At 40.0% G+C, this 17009-nt stretch overlaps 1 protein-coding gene and 1 non-coding gene across 5 annotated transcripts in view; one reads left to right on the forward strand and one right to left on the reverse strand.

Annotated features, from left to right (window-relative positions):
- Positions 1-592: 592 nt before the first annotated feature.
- Positions 593-665, forward strand: trnak-uuu (transfer RNA lysine (anticodon UUU)). The gene has a single exon. It is a non-coding gene; the product is annotated as a tRNA-Lys (tRNA).
- Positions 666-2724: 2059 nt separating this feature from the next.
- sgsm1a (small G protein signaling modulator 1a) overlaps positions 2725-17009 on the reverse strand; it is a 35220-nt gene continuing 20935 nt past the window's right edge. Inside the window, exons 8-26 of one of the 4 annotated variants that reach the window (XM_088076799.1) lie at positions 16502-16639; positions 15105-15229; positions 14424-14491; positions 13800-13963; positions 13216-13351; positions 12973-13116; positions 12315-12444; positions 11791-11855; positions 10857-11002; positions 9772-9900; positions 9516-9692; positions 8773-8838; positions 7382-8620; positions 7171-7295; positions 6059-6141; positions 5819-5928; positions 5567-5663; positions 4984-5151; positions 2725-4466 (exon numbers count right to left, since the gene is read on the reverse strand). In XM_088076799.1, coding sequence (XP_087932925.1) covers positions 4378-4466; positions 4984-5151; positions 5567-5663; positions 5819-5928; positions 6059-6141; positions 7171-7295; positions 7382-8620; positions 8773-8838; positions 9516-9692; positions 9772-9900; positions 10857-11002; positions 11791-11855; positions 12315-12444; positions 12973-13116; positions 13216-13351; positions 13800-13963; positions 14424-14491; positions 15105-15229; positions 16502-16639 — 3399 coding nt within the window. In that variant the 3' untranslated portion in view covers positions 2725-4377. The remainder of the gene's footprint in view (positions 4467-4983; positions 5152-5566; positions 5664-5818; positions 5929-6058; positions 6142-7170; positions 7296-7381; positions 8621-8772; positions 8839-9515; positions 9693-9771; positions 9901-10856; positions 11003-11790; positions 11856-12314; positions 12445-12972; positions 13117-13215; positions 13352-13799; positions 13964-14423; positions 14492-15104; positions 15230-16501; positions 16640-17009) is intronic. The other 3 variants (XM_088076800.1, XM_042488516.2, XM_042488517.2) reach the window with 3 other exon arrangements.

Here is a 17009-nt window from a genome sequence, read left to right on the forward strand (position 1 = left end):
ATATTTTACTCGGGGATCAAACTCACAATGTTTTGATCGACAGACCTTCTCCTTTGTGAGCTGGATGGCAGCCATCAAATCATATTTAATCATTCACATCTTTCTCCAGAATTCACAGCCAGGACCAAACCAATTTGTTTCAGGCACAAATGCAACATTATGTGTCTGAGAAAACTAAAGTAAGGTGGATGTGTGAGTGTATTTCTCATACGTATCCTATGTCTTGCAGTAAATCTCTGTTTTTCTATAACAGCACTTTGACTTTTGATTCATGCCTGAATATCTCGGAAAACCGCAACATCTCTAAAAGTCATCAACAAACCGCAAACTATTTTTACTACAAGAAATGAATGCAGTATATTCCGACAGTTAGATTGTTGCAGTACTTTCAATAAATATCACCTCAACTGATTTAAAGAAAGAATGTATCTGTGAAAATGTTTTTTTTAATCTACGAAATAATTGTTTTCCTAATTTTAGTCAGATTTAAGTGATATTTGACACACTGTCAACCGGTAGTAAAAGTTACAAGACAGGTCCCATCCGGGAATTGAACTCTCCAGTCGTTGCTTCGCTCTGATCATACACGTGAGCCCGGATAGCTCAGTCGGTAGAGCATCAGACTTTTAATCTGAGGGTCCAGGGTTCAAGTCCCTGTTCGGGCGATAGCAGTTTTAAAAACTTTGCTGCTCCCTGGATGTGTACTGCAGGTACTGCAGGTACTGCAGACGCTGACCACAGTGCAAGTGCCAGCGATGAGCGCCGATAAACAGCAGATGTCGCGTTGCTCGCGCGGCTTGCTGTTGTGTCGCAGGTGTAATGATAACTCAAGACAATCGCAGCTGTGGTTTTGTACAGTAAAACAGCACGACCTCGAGTGCGGTAATACATTCATACAACAGGTTCAAAAGCACCATTAATTAGATAACTCATTTTTTTGGCCCTGCCGACGCAAATAGTTCCGCAACTGCTGGAAGTGGCAGCTGTTACCTGGCAACACAAAACTTTTTCTTGCAAACTAGCTAGCTACTCTCTGCTGGTTAGGTCTGTTTAGTAGCATGTACAATTATCTGCGTGTTTCCAGTTAAATTAGTTGTGTGTCTCTCTTGACTTACCGATGCGACAAAGAAGAACCTCTCCGGCTCACACCTGCATCCTCCGCCGCCTCCAGCTGAGGAAACTCTGGCTCCAGTCTCCAGTGAAGGGAGAGGGCAGGTCAACCGTGGAGTACCTGCCGAGCGACGGGCTGTCAAACATCCTGGTGCCTGGTTTAAAAGGGTCCTGGTCTCTGCGCCACATTTTCCTAATCTAGCACAATGCGGTAGTTAGCCAGCTAGCTATACTGAGGCAGCTAAACTAAAAACAGCAGCAGGAGTAACGGCTCCACACAACCACAGAAAATTCCTCAAAGCGGCTTGTTGAAAAACAACGCTGCCACCAATGAGCCCCAAAAAGACTGGAAGTTCCCACACCACTTGTTTTCCTAATATAGAGCAACTCCAGAGGGACTCAAAGTCGGCTTTCAGAGCAGTTTGTTACTCTGTAGCGTACAGTAGATACCGTTAATGTAGGGCTAATTAAGACAGCGGTGACGCGGAGTGATACACGAAGAGTTAAAAGTCCCACCGCTGTTGCGTTGTATATAATCAACACTCACGGAATACCTCTCAGCCAATCAAATTGCTTGGTTGGAACAAACTGTCTAGTATTATCAAGTAAGTTTGTATAAACAAAGGAATTAATTAACAAAGACTAAATCCTGAAAAATTAGAGAAAAATATATAAAAGTTGGTGATTAAACAGGATGCGAATAAATGTATTTCATATATTTATGTAGTATATGTTGGCACTATTTGTTGGTAGTATTTTGTTGTTTGCTCAAGATAAGTAATGTTTTAGTGTTCTAACTTTTTGTTTGTTTTGATAGTTTTCTTTTGCCAGTTATTTGTTTATTTTATAATTAGTTTTTTTTGTAGTTTTGTTCAGCATATTTACTCCCAGCATTACATAAATACTTTTTTTGGGAAGGGGGGGTTCAGTGAATTGAGTAATATGGGGCACCTGCGGTTATAAAGACAGGTAGGCAGGTAGGACCTGCATGTGCACCTTGGTGTGCAAAATGTTTTTTTTTTTACCAGCATAAGAGAGTCAGCAGGAGCCATGATTCCTTTGTTCTTTTGTTTGCTTGCTTGCTTTGGGCTAAATAAATCAAAAGCACCACAAGAAGTTTAAATAGACGTTGGACTTCTTTTGCCTGTATACATCACTTGCCCATGGTGCCTCAGTGTGGCCCTTTGATTTTTTAAATTTCACTTAGATTTTGCAGACAAATAGCCGCTTTAATATTTATATATAGTTATTTATATATTGATACTTAAGTAATTCATCACCCTCCACGGATTATGGGGGGAAAAATAGATTAACAAAATAATTCCAGTTCATCATGTGCGGGACAGATGTTTGTACCAAATTTCATGATGATCTATCCAGGCATTGTAGTGATGCAGTATAAATCCACTGAAGTAGGGAATAATCTCCTGGGGAAACAGCAATCAGTTGTTGAGATAGCTTGTCTTGATTAAAAAGATGGACTGACCGACACAGTCATCTCTGGTGATCTCTTGACGTTTATCACTTTCATGATGTATTTCTGACTCTTCACAGCAGTTTAATACAATGGAGTAATTTAACACATTGCAAGACGTTTTGGAAAAATAACAATGATTCCAATTTTATTATTTTATTATAAGAACATATACCATTTAATATATATATTTTATATATGAACTCTTAGTATAGAATTTGATTGTTTTACAATAAACATTTAGAACCGGCCACAAAATATAAATATCAGCTTTACAGACAAAGCAGCATCTGAATGAGAAAATGAAATAAATAAATAAATATTAAATAAATTTTATACTAAATAAAAAAAGGTTTTCAGACAGTTAGCATTCACAAAGAAACACCAATATTAAAAGCATAATTCATTCTACCACATTCAGGAAACAACACTTTAAGACCAACTGAGAGAAGTTTTAGGCAATAAATGACACGCATGGATGTTGGCAAATTGCAACCAACAATAGTATTAATTTAGGTGTTAAAAGCATATACTGTTGTATGTCCTCAAAAGTACCAAATCTGTCAAAATATCAATACAGTTTTCATCATAACATCGTCTGTACCTCTCATTTTCATCTCTCAGTTCATGCTACTCTCACACTAAATAATCTGAATAATGTGGCACAACAAAACTTATCTGTCTCATCTGATCTTCCTGATTCACAATCATATTCAAGCTGAAATTAACATTTATTTCGACAAACAGGCGGCAGATAACACAAGACAAAAATCAAGAGTAAACTGCACAATTTACAAAATATACAGTGGTTCACGGGATAATGAAAAATAACTTAGGTGGTTATCAAATCAGGCTTGTTGCTTTATATATATCTCCACCCAGACATCCTTAAGTCACTTAAATATTCGGTTATGATTTTACACAATAAAATCCTCATAAGTCAAACACATTTTTCTCTCAGTACAGATTCACACAGAACAAATAAAGACAATATTTGGCAGACGAGGCAGTTCAGTTAAAACATTAAAAACACTGCTGGATGCTAAAATCACTGACATGGTGCTAAAAGCTAAATTATTCTTAACGTTAAACAGAACTGGAGTTTTAGTTACATCTTGGATCAGTCATCAGTGAAAAATAAGTGAATTTTGGGGGTTATATTTGAAGAAAATTAAAGGTCTGCTGACACTGATTCCTTCAATAGGGGGTAGGAAAATGAGGATAACTTGCTGATATATCTAAAGTTTAATCTTGTAGACTTTGACTATTAAAATAGTTTTTATAAACTATTATCACAATGAATCTTCCCCATAAATATAGTCTCTGGTGTAATTCAGCTCTGCATTTTGGTTTGAAGTGTGAATCTAAAACCTTACTTATCTCAAAATAATCCTGTAATCTATTAAGTGTACTCGGATTAAGATGAACACTTCAGGGATTTCTGACAAAATATTTAGAATTTAAATCAATGCTTTTTTTCAGATACAATTTTTTCACTTGAACATACTGACAAATATGAAGCATAATATTCCCCTACAGCTGTCGACAACACAAACAACACTGTGGATACAGCCAGTAAGGCTCATAGCAGCAAACAGTGATTGTAAAGGCTTCATGTTGTGTGTGTTAGTGAGTGTGTGTGTGTGTGTGTGTGTGTGTGTGTGTGTGAAAGAGAGAGAGAGAGAGAGAGAGAGAGAGAGAGAGAGTGTGTGTGTGCTTACATGTATTTTACTCTTGCGCTGCTACAGCCAGTCACACTTTACTTGGAAGTTAAGAAATAACAAACAGCAACATCACTTGTTCTCTATCAGCAGCTGCACCTTACACACCAGATCTCTGGCCAGGGTCAAAATCTGCGTTATGTTGTGGTGCTCAGCCATCTCTGAAAGACAAAGAAACATTCAAGATTAATTTTTCTTCAAAAATAACTTTGGCTACTTCAAACCAAACACAAAAAAACACATTTAAATGTCTGCAGAACATGAATAAATTCTGCATCTATTCAGTTGTCAACTGTGAGTACGAATGTAAATTAACTAAACTCTTTAATTACCTGTTCGATGCTACAAAAATGGTTGCATATTTGGGATTTTTTTGGCTTCATTTTTGTACAGTGGGAGGAAGTGGAGATGTGTTGTCCATCTTTATACAGCCATTGGTTGTTACTGTATGCTTTGGTTGATGTGTTTTTAATGTGCGCGTGTATGTATTGTTTGCTGCTATTTTGGCTCCCTTGAGGAAGAGATTTTGTAATCTCAATAGAACTACCTGAATAAATAAACCTGAATAAATTAAAGTTTAAAAATAATAATAATAATGATAATGAAATCAGTGGAGTGCACCTTCCACAGGGAAGAGGATATGTCTGTGAATGTCATCTATGAAGCGTTGTGTTTTACCATTGAAGAACTTAATGATATCAGTAAAGTCCATGTTGTTCTCCAGGATTATGTCCCTGTAGATCTCCACCAGCGCCAGTGCAATGAAGAGGACAAAGTGACTGGAAGAGACATACTTGGCTGCCCAGATAGTTTCCCACACTGCAAATACGTCATCATACACCAGCTCTGGAAGACAAATCACATAAAGGAACGAGAGTCAATCCATATTTGAGGACTCGGATGGGAGGCGAGCTTGCAGGAAGTGGAGTTATCAGAGGAGAGAGATAAGAGTGGAGGCAGGTGTTTGGGTGGGAGAGAGGATATAATGAGATACCCCAGTGAGAAAAAGAGTCTATTGTTGAATCTCCGGTATGAAGCCCGATTCATTATAAAACCTATCTATGCAGCTGACGTTCCTGGCAATTATTTCACAACTCCAAGGAACAGTTTTCTAAAGATATAACTGAAATCCTTTCTGGGCCTTAATAACAAAATGTGTTGTTAGCAAGCTGCCAAGTGGTCTGGCAATTATATCCACCAACAGGGAATCTCCTGCTCCTCTAATTGGCACAAACTCTTTCGCACCATGCTGTCGTTTTACCTCGCTTGAAGTCTAGGAGAAACCAGCGGTAGCAGAAGTAGAAGTGGGTGTAGTCTCCGTTCTGGTGCATTAGCTCAAACAGCTCAGAATCCAGGATCTGCGCAGAGAGGGGATCAGAGGAGATTCAGGAAACTAGTAATGAGTCTGACTGTGGAGGAAACGTGTGAAAAAGTGGTGCTTGTTGGTAATTAATGGATTTAGTGATAACAAGCTGCTACAGTATGTGTAAAGAGTTTACGGGTACTGTGTCACCTGGATTAGAGAGCGCATGTTGGCAAAGTGAGTATCCATAGCTCCTCCGTGAGGAAAGTTTTGATTCATTCTCTTCATGAGCTCAGTGAAGCAGCTGAAGGCCATGGCCTCTGAAAGAAGGAAAAAACGGAGAGGAAGGAGTGAGAAAAGTGAGTGGGCAAACTGTCCTCTGTTGTTCCATCAATAACTACCGAAATACAACAAATGTCGGAGAAGAGACGTGATTCAGTGCTGACTCACCGTCATCCAGAATGACTAGAAGTGGAGCCAGCAGATCACACATGCCCTGCACGTAACCGATGTCAAGGTGCCTCCAGATATAGCTGTAAATATACAACCCAGATACGTGAACTCAGCTGCTTTTATCTGCCACTCATAAACTGAGCCAGATGCTGCTCAGTTCCAGAGGTATTTCCACATCTCTTTTCAATGATGAAGAAAGCTTTTTCAGAATAATAATCATTTATCAAGCTAACTACTCCTGAAGTGTAAAATGATTAGGTTACTCTACAGTTAAATGTATTGAAACTTTGGTCCAAACTGTCAAACTAAGCAGCCCTGATCAATTATGAAACTGATTCTGTTATTGCATGTCCTATTCCTTGTCTCAAATGTTTTCAGAAACATATTTTAGTGTACTGTTTATCTGTAGAATGGGAACGTTTGTGACTTGGTTGCCATGTAGCCACTACCTTTTTTAATCAGCTTAACAGTACATTAAAACATGTTTCTGAAAACATCTTAGGCGAGAAACAGGAAATGCAGTAAAAGAATCTTGATTCATTTTTGATCAGATCTGCCTAATTTGACAGTACGGTTTTAGCACCACAAAACGAGTGCCTTCTAGATCCATTATATTGGAGGAAAGGCAGACATCTCAATGGCTGATGTCTCCAACACTCAGCAACTCACACCAGAACAATCCAGATAAATCAATGGTACTACAGGTAAGAGAAAAAAAGATGAATTGTCCCTTTAGTGTCTTTTAACAACAGTGAAGGTCTGTGGTGCAGAGAAATGAGCTGATTAAAGCTTTAGCTACACAAAACACTACAAACAAGAACAGTTCATTGTCACTTTTGGACTTATCATGGTAAGTAAAATAGAGAATATTGGTGGTTTTATTCTGTAAAATTTAATATATTATATATTTGATAAGCAGTAAAAGGTTATGATGTATTGGTATGAAGATGGGGTGAGGACATTATTAAAATAATCCAAACTCTTATTAGCACATTTACATTCATACTCTCATCCTTGAGAGGCAGGTAAGACATTTTCTACTTTAACAAAGATGGGTAAATGAGCATATTTTAACTCTTTATGACATTCCTGATGCTGTCATGTTTTACCTGCACATGATGTTACGCAGTTTCTCCAGGTTGGCAGGAGTGAAGTACCAATAGTTTCGGTCACAGCGTTGGACATCCTTTTCAATGCGGTGAAGATTTAACGTGTACAAGTCCAGGAGCTCTTGCTGAAACAAACAAAACAATAAATAAATGCACAGATGAAAAGAGCACATAAACAAATTTTAACTCTTTAAATAATATGTGTACATACAGAGAAGATGCTCCCAGCAGATTCTTGAGAGGTCGCTTTATTCTTGGTGTCTCCAGACTCGGCCAGAGAGTCAAAGTTTGGGTAAAGGCTGTCCATCTCTGGCTCCTCACAAAGGATGGACTCTGTGCTCTCTGGACTGGGCTTTCCCTGCTCATCCCTCTGCCTGAGCTCCATGTGGGGGGCCGAGTCCTCAGAAAGAGAGGATGCTTCATGACGTCCCCTCCTGCTCCAAGGCACCATGGAAACTTTGGCTTTGGGAATTTCCTCCATCTCTATGGCAGAGGGAGACTCGTCAGATTCAGTCATGACCTGAGGCTCGTCTGTCTGAGAGATAAAGTAGGCTTCTCTTGCTCTTGAGACCGCGGCATCTGATGAGAAAAGCAGGTTCTTTTCAATTTTGGGAGCCACAGGATCAACGGATATATTTTCTCTTTCTGCCAACATTTCTGGTTTACTTGTCTTTGATTCGTTTATTTCCTTTGTCTTTTCAACATTTGCTTCTGAAGTTTTCTTAAGCTTTGTTGCTTCCTCAAAAGACACATCCACTTCTTTTTTGAGACTTTGCTCAAGAAGTTCTCCTTTTGATTCTGTAGCAGCTGCTGAAATCACTGATGTATCTTCATCTGGCACTTCTTTTTCTGTTTCCCCAAACTCTAAAGATTTAACTGCTTGAATGTCTGCCAGCACATCTTGATCTTCACACTTGGGCCACTCTGTTTTAATTGCTGCAGACTCCTCAACAGTTTTTTGTATTTTGTTTTGAAGACTTGTATCTTGGTTGGCATTCACCAGCTCCTCTGTATTTTCTCCAGTTTTCGTTGCATCAGGCGCTTTCTCCTTCTCCTGCTCTTTGTCCATCTCTTTTCCTTTCACCTGGCTGTCCATCTCCTCTGTCAGACCTTCACTCTCCACCCCTGCAGGTTTGACTGGGCTCTGTGGCACCTGAGATACAGCTGCAGCTCTCAGGATCATATCAGGTGCAGCGCTGTCCTCTGTGCTGAGGGAGCCGTCAGACAAGCCAGAGGTGACTGAGAAGTTGCGAGAAGAAGGATGTCCAGAGTCAGGAGAGCTTGTCCCGTTCTGCAGGGCTCCATTTGGTATCTTTGGCACCTGTTTGGCCTCTTCACTCTTGGGCTCCGTCTCGATCTGGTCCACCTCCTCTACAGACTCAAACACCTGAAAGAACAAGCCAAAGGGAAGCAAGCTACTCCAGGGGAAGGGATGGGAGGATGTAAAGAACTAGCAGGGAGAGAATGCAGGGATGATTGGTTTAGAAAGTTGAGATCACATGCATTACTTTAGGATGAGGATATTAGAAGTCTAAAAACTCCAAGTGTCATTTAGTTTGCTTGAAAGACCATTCAGGCTGTAATTTGGTGCGTGTTTGATACCTGTGTGCTGCTGCTGGAATCACTCTGCAGGCGAGCCAGACTCTGCCTTTCTGAACTTTGAGAGGACTGGGAATAAAATATATTAAGGCCAAGAAATTATTATTATATAAAGATGTATTTTTATTGACATGCAGTTGTCTTGTACACTGGCTCATGTGCTGTGCTCACATTAAAGACCCAGTGTGCAGAGTTTAGTGGCATCTATGGGCAGAAATGGTATCTAATATTCACTTTGTTTTCATTAGTTTATAATCACTTGAAAATAAGAATCATTGTGTTTTTGTTATCTTGAAATTATTGAACAAATCAAACACTGGCTCTCGATAGGGCCATTTGCATTTCGTGTACCCCCGTAATTGTCCTGCACCCTTGACAAACGTGAGAAATTTCAGTTCTGCAACCTCACCGCTAGATGCCACTATATCCTACACACTGGACATTTAAAGGTATACTCCAGTGATGTATTGTTACACGTATTTAAAGTTGTGGGAAATAGACAGGTAAAAAGCTTCAAGCAAAGACCAAAATTGGTGGATTCTACATTTTCCGTTATGCAACCGATAGATAATTTTTTTTAATGTTTTTTGTTTGTTTGGTTTTTAAAAAAAATAAAAGCTGGTTGTTGAACAGTTTTACAACTGTCACAAGCTGAGAGGTACTATCCATAACTAGTAAACAGACCTTTGGTAAATTGGCCACATTTATTCTCTAACTCTGAATATAAGTTTGCATCACTGACTCACCTCATTGCTGATGGTGGAGTTGTGGTGGGTCATCTTCTGACTGTCCATGCTCGCTCCAGAAGAGCACTTTGCTAACGCTGCGGCGTGCTGCTCCTTCTCTCGCTGGCGGACAATCTCCTCACAGCCGAGCCACTCACGCATGGTCTGTTGGTAGCACACTCGGACCTGATCATCCACCTGGGTTGAGGGGTCAAGGGTCAGTGGCTTAGGTGGAAAACACTTTGAATGCAAAACCATAATAGTGGAAACTACAAACCTCCTTCCTCTCAGCTTTTGACATTCCAAACTGGTAATGACCCAGCAGGAAAGGCCACACCTCTTTACGCAGCGAGGCGTCCACGCCACCAAAGTAGACCAGACGAAGCAGCTCCTTCTCCTCGTATGCCTGAAGACACAAGTTATTGGTTTCTGATCAATCTTTGGATTTTCTGCATCATTTTGAAAGACAATTATTTCTTCCTGCATGTGTAAAACATTCAATAATGCTTTAAAACAACGACATTACATGGCATGCTGCAGTGAGAGGCCTCAGAGTAGTTTTTACTGTCAGTGCAGGGAATGATTAATACATCCAAGAGGGTGGTAGATGGAGAAGACTACAGGAACTGGGGCATCTTCCAGCTGTGATTATACAGCATGTGCTCATTATTTTCAATTTACTTCTTGGGAAGACAAATAAAAAATTTAATTTAATTTAAAAAAAATTAAAGATTATGTTTTGTCTCTCCATATTGATACAGATTTGTACAAGTTTAATAAGGCAATTAAAAGGAAAATACCATAATAGAATAATTGGTTTAAACAAAGAGTTAAGAAAGTAATGATTTAAAATGTATTCAGTTATCTTTTAGGCCTGAGGTCATGTGATGAACTAAGGTGTCTCCAGAACAGAGCAAACTATCCAGTAATCCTGAGATGAAGCTTAAAGCTCTGGAAAAAGCTAGTAATAATCAAAATACTGTTTCCACAGTCAATAAATTGAGTCACTTTTTTGAGTGGCTACCCGCATAATAATGAAATATTACATTAGTATTCTTCACCAAAAAAACAAACAAACTAAGATCTAAGAAAATATGTGCTTATATGAGAAAAGGCGTAGATGTGGACTTTGAGACTGACAGGTCCATTAGTCATGCTTTATGCACACGGTTGTGAGACTAATGGCGTGAGCCACATGATTAGCAGAGGATGAATATGGATGAGACAGAAGAGTGACAGAGTGAAAGAGATAGCCTGCGAATGGACATGCATGTGTATGTGTGTTTGTGTGTGTGTGGACAGCATATTGTCACCAGCAATGTGGAGTTTTTGTTGCAGTGCTGTGACACCAGCGATGCTTACTGTGCAGTCCTGGAGATACGTCTGCCACACATCTGTGGTGAGCCCTGTGTAGGCATCGCACGGCATGTCAGGTGCCACAATGGTGTGATTGACGAGAGCAGAGAGGTGTGTACGCACAGTGGACAGGTGACGGCAGTATGCTAACCCTGGATGACAATACAGTTCATTACTTAATGGCTCTACAGATGTCAGTGTAAATCAAAATGAGGAAATTACACACTAGCTCAAACACATTTTCATTGTGAATTGATAATCATATTTAAAGAGGACCTATTATGCTCATTTTCTGGTTCATATTCGTACTAAAGGTTATACTTAAACATGTTCACATGCTTTAATGTTCAAAAAAGACATTATTTTCCTCATACTGTTTGTGCTGGAACACCTGTTTTCACCCTTTCACCACGGCGCCTGTCACTTCAAGCCCCCCTTCCAAATCAGAAAGACATCTTAAACTGCATCCAAGGTCAATTATGATTCTTCCTATTATGATTTCTTTTTTAAATCAATGGAGGTTATGTACTTTGAAAGCAATCTAAAAATCAGTAATGTCCTCACAATGTAAAGTCTACGAGCTGAGCAGGTGGGTATAGTGGAAGAAACACTACTGTGCAAATTCAGTTGACCACACGCCGTGTAAATAACCAGGAGCAAGAAACTTTTTTGGCATATGCAGCACGCAAGCTGTTCATTTGGACTGCATGAGGCGCCAACTTGGGGTCAGGTATCTAGTTATTATGATGCATCTATGGCATGGCTACACCACCACTGTGGCCTTAGAATTACTTTTATTATTATTATTATCATTATTATTACTTTGGCCATGTTTAATATGAACATCTTTGATTGTAACACTATACATAAGACACAACATTTGGAAGAGCATAATTGGTCCCCTTTAAGGCTTTTCAGTACTAAAAAAAGAATCACATACAGCCATAAAACGCCCGAGAGATGATCTGATTCTTCATGTTGTCGCACAGCAGCTTCAGAGGAGCCCTGCAGGAAAATACAGCACAGAGCAGCATTTCACTTGCGTGGAGGAAACACTTTTGTCCCCTCTTCCCTTAAAAGACCATCATTAAACTAATCAGCTAGCGCACAAGAAATCCCCGTCCTGAGATACAGCATCTAGTGACAGTTTAGTAGTGTTGAGTCTAACCTTTCATCATTCAAATGATTACATACTGTGCTGCCATACAGCCCAGAGCCTTCAACCATTTTATCTGCCTTGCTTATCACCTCATTTTCTAAATGCATTCTCATGTCAGTGAGCTAAATGTCACATAATTGTCTTCTAGGCAACTGCTGGTTTCTTCTATCTTCGTTTCTTTCCCAGTTTTGTCTGTCCTTAAGTGGATTTCTGGTTTGTGCAGAGGGATGCCAGGTTTGTGTCTTTAAGTTTCCCTGTCACAATAGAACACAAGTCACTCTAGCTTGAAGGCGCTCATCTCTCACCTCTCATGGTTGCACCCCTTGGGCGTTGCCCCATCAGAGAGGCTCCCCTGAGAACAAGAGGAACATGAGGACTTCCTGAGAGTGGGATGCCACATTGTAGCTCCCTGATCCATCAAGTCTGGAGGAGTCACTGCAAAACACACACGCAGACAATCATTGTCACTTAAAAAGTACTATGCTGCTCGGGCTTTCAACAATTACATTTGCATTTAAATGATTTAAACACAGCTGAAAACACTTTGCATAAGCAGAATTATGCTCTCCGACTGTGATCTGCTGAAAGCACTTCAGATTGTTTGTGCCTGATTCCTTTTCGAGTAAAGACAAAACAAAAACATTTATGCAATCTGGAATTGATGAACGATATGAAAGCACAGAGCCATCATGCTCAATTAAATTATTACAGAGAGAAAGATCAATTGAGCATGAGCCATATACGATCAATTAGTTGTCCACCCATCGGCTGTTAAAAGGTTACAGCGCTGTAATGCAGTAAAGAAGGCGTGACAGAAGGCGGTAGGGAGTGGGAGGGGCTTTAATAACGGGAAAACATCAATAAACTTTGCCAGAGGTGCAAAACAGGCCATGAGGATATTAGATGCAGAGATTTAAAGCAAGCTGACAGAAGGACGGACGAGCCGAGGTGTGACAGTGTTACAGCTGCTTCCTGTGAGTGAAGGGGATTCTTCAGGACAGCTGAAGGACCTCTTGGGTACAACCAAGGTCCCTGTTTTGGAGAGGGACTGCCCGCTCAGTTGAAAGGAGAGGGAGGAAGTCAGTTGGGGAGGACGCGTTACAGTCACTGTAACAAACAACGATTAACACGTTCATGAAAATGTAGGAATCAGGAGAGGCCGTGGGTGCTGCTCATATTTATTTGCGTCTCTGAAGGGAATCTCACCAAACTCTGACTGGCTGTTTGGAAAGAGGATGCGGAAGACATAGTCTGTGGCCTCGTCCTCCTCCTTATCTGAGACCGAGTCCGAGGATCCAGATCCCTGAGGAACCCTCTTTCGCAGCTTGGGAAACACCTTACCCTGCAGAGAGAGTATAACTGCGATTACACTAATGCCAACAACAAAAAATGTTCAACCATTAGAGCCCCGCTAAGCCATCCATGTGAATTAAAGATGATGAGTGTCTGCACGCTTAAGCTTATTAATAGTGGCTGAAAATGCGTGGGTGGTTTTCATTATTCTGTTGAGCTGCGGATACAAAGCTGCTCGCAATCCAAAGAAAACATCCATTCATTAACACTTTTTGTGCGGCAGCACAGAGAGAACATTAAGCCACACATTCATCAGTATCGCTCCAACCAATATTACAACCTCGCAGCGCATCTCTTCTCTAAATTTCTTTTTTTATTGATTTATTGATCAGATAAGGCTAATTTAGCATTTTAGTGCTTTTTTTTGCAGAAGAATGCCTAATGTGTGTAATTTGTTCTGGGTGTGGAGCTAAGGAGCGACCCAAAAGTGTGCTGACCTTTCCCCTCTGGGACCAGAGCGGCGGGTCCAGCTGGCCGTGGGGAAGCAAGCCATTCTCCAGGCAGGAGAGGAACTGGAGCAAGTGGCCTCCTCTGGGAAAGCGAAGAGGAGGTCTTTGGATCCCATCCTGACTGACCAGCACCACCGTCCCCCCACTGTCAACTGCAGGAAATACACAGGAGATTATTTGTTTTTCTTAATTATTCCTGATATTCATGATGCTAAATGGTGCTGAACACAGCTTTGCAGCCTCTTAGCAGTGGCTATGCGACGGTAGCGTAGTTCGTTTTAGCCTGGCAAAAGCTTTTTACTTCTGGCGATTGTATTTAGGTTTCAAAAATCCTAGAAGTGGTATCCATTTGTGAAGATAATAATCTGGCTGAACAAAACATGTAAGTATCATAAATGTTCATTTACCACAGAGCTTATTTTCTGCAATGATACAAAATCGAATGAAAAAATGCTACAGAATTTTTGACGAGGGAACCAGGGCAACATTAGCTTCTGAATGGACCTACAGAGAAACCTTCATCCCTGGGGCACTCTATTGCAGACAATGATAACAAATAGAAAATGCAGTAATAACACACAAACTTTTGTAAAAAGGTTTGTGAGGACTCACCTTGTTGATGACAGTGCAAGTAAACTATATCTCCTAGAGGGATCGTCATGGCATAGTCCCAGTATACACTGAAAAACATCAAATCAAACGCATTAAATCATAATGATAAATCAATAATAACTACTCAGACTCGTCTTGGCACACCAGGTGGATCACCACCTAACAGTGAAAAGCAAATCCATTGAGAATATTTATCTGTGGGAGTCCAGATCTTGAGGATCATTAATTTAATGGCTAATAAAGAGAGTAGTCAGGAGTGTGCACACAGACGAGCAAGAGCAGAAATGTCTAATGCAATAATCAATTTTTTTGGTGAGAGGAACCATGCACAGGCACAGGAACATAACACGGTTTGCGGGTTTGAGCAATGTCTGACAGTGTCTCAGTCAATAAACCATCTGCTTGCTGCTGGTGTACTGAAAATAAGCCTCATCAGATCAGCAGCATTGACTCCTCATACTGAGCCAACCAGCCACACACAAACACGCTGCATTATTCAGTAACATCGGAGTGTTATACAAACAGCAGCTATGAATCTAACAGATATATAGCTTTAAAGAAGCAAGTTATATGTTAGATATTCTGGTATAAGAAGGAAGAAGGAATATTATTAAACCCAAGCTTTGTGGACAGACACAATCATCATAATCACAATCTCTTTGTAGCTGAATAATTTTGCACCTGCGTTCATAGTCCAAGTCTCCCACAGAGCCGTTCATGAGCTGATTGGGCGTCCACTTCAGAGTCATGAGGTCAGCATTCTGGTGCAGAGAGAGATAACCTGGGATAGCCTCCATGTCGTCCCTCTGAAACAATCACAGTGACATTTTTTTTGTTTTTTAAATTTGATGCAGTAGCAGAAATGAATACAGTGGAAACTAAATGCCATTTAAAGAATTTTCTTACAGTAATCAAATTGTCTGCTAACAGTGTTCATTTTGTATTGTTTTTTTTAAATGACAAAACACAGAGAAAAATTCAGCAGTGGTAATCCTATAATTTCTACTTAAAATTAATCCAGACTGTTTAAGTGAAGTAAAATTTCCTTGAGGAGTACCTCCAAATCCCCAGTTTCATGTGTTTCTACTCAATGTAGAGACAAAACGGTCACCTGTCTGCCTGAGGCTGGTGCTGCTTGCACATTGAAATCATGACAGGAAAAAGAAAGTAATTCTCTCTTGATGAAACACGTAATCTACTCAAAGCTTATAGTTGCCAGTGATTAATACAAAAACGAATGCACAAGGGGAAAGTAACCTTGGTTGAAGCCTAAATTATGAAAATTTATAATGCCTGGTCCCATAATGCCCACATAATATAACAGTAGTACTCTATTTTGAAACAGTCAATAAAATTCAGTAAATAGCAAAGCTGTCCATTTTATTACTTTATATTCATAATCACCCTCTTATAGTCATCAATTTCACCCAGGCAGACATGATTATTATAAGTAGTTTCCACTGTATCAGAATGTATAGGCCTGATGAAAACAGCATTGTTGTTGGGGTAGAAAATGTTAAGTAAGGCAGTCTTATATGCATTGATAACACACGCGCGCGCACACACACACACACGCATACAAACACACACAAACACACACACACACACACACACACACACACACACACACACACACACACACACACACACACACACACACACACACCATATTACAGTTATTGTCGCATACTCATTAATTTACCAAATATTTTTGTCTGAATATATAATATAAAAATATAATATTTTTGCTGACAAGAGTTTGGTCCTATGGATCACAGAGCATCTTAGGCTCTTATACAGATTATGGGATTACAATATGCAGATTACCATTTTGTTCAAGATTTTATATTGCTATGAAGTATTTCTCTGGTTTTAGTGATACTGTTTAGCTGTGACATTCTATATAATATTAGACAGAAATGTTGTCAGATTGTTTATGAAATTATCTTTCTGCAAACTTTACGAAATGACCTTTAAGTAACTTTTTTTGATCTTCTTTTTATTAAGATATTATTTGAAAGGGGTGTCATACCTAAACATGCATATCAATGACTGATTAAGAGGCACTGGACAGTTACCGGTTGTACGAGCACATTGTTTTTGCCAAACAGTAGGGTCACTCTGCTGTTTTGATGTAGTGACTCCACATATTCACGAGCTGACGGCGAGGGGGAAGGGCGTTCATCCATGCTGCTGCTGGAGTGCCGCTTTTGGATCTGCACAACACAAAATACACACATGAGATAACAAACACCAGTGATAAGCCGATGACCATCTTAGCAGAATAAATTATAGCCACCCAGTCGCAGTGGCGCCATTTTCCATGAGTAAGATCTCTTTTTCAAATGACTCAAGATAAAATAAATATAACACTCATTCATGTGCACCAATGCATCGTCCATCGTCCCCGTTGCCACAGATCAGTCTACTTTTGCTCTGAATACACACATACAAATACACAGCACCATGCAACTGTAAGGAGCGTTGCGGTGCTGTAAGATAGGCCGAGTTGACCTGGTTTAGTGATGAAAACTGAACAAGTGTGAAGGTCTTTGATACACTCTGTTCTTTCTTTCTGGGACATGC

The sequence above is a fragment of the Plectropomus leopardus genome, chromosome 4 (genome assembly GCF_026936395.1).
Source record: "Plectropomus leopardus strain MGB_pleo_1.0 chromosome 4, ASM2693639v1, whole genome shotgun sequence".
NCBI lineage: Eukaryota > Metazoa > Chordata > Actinopteri > Perciformes > Serranidae > Plectropomus > Plectropomus leopardus.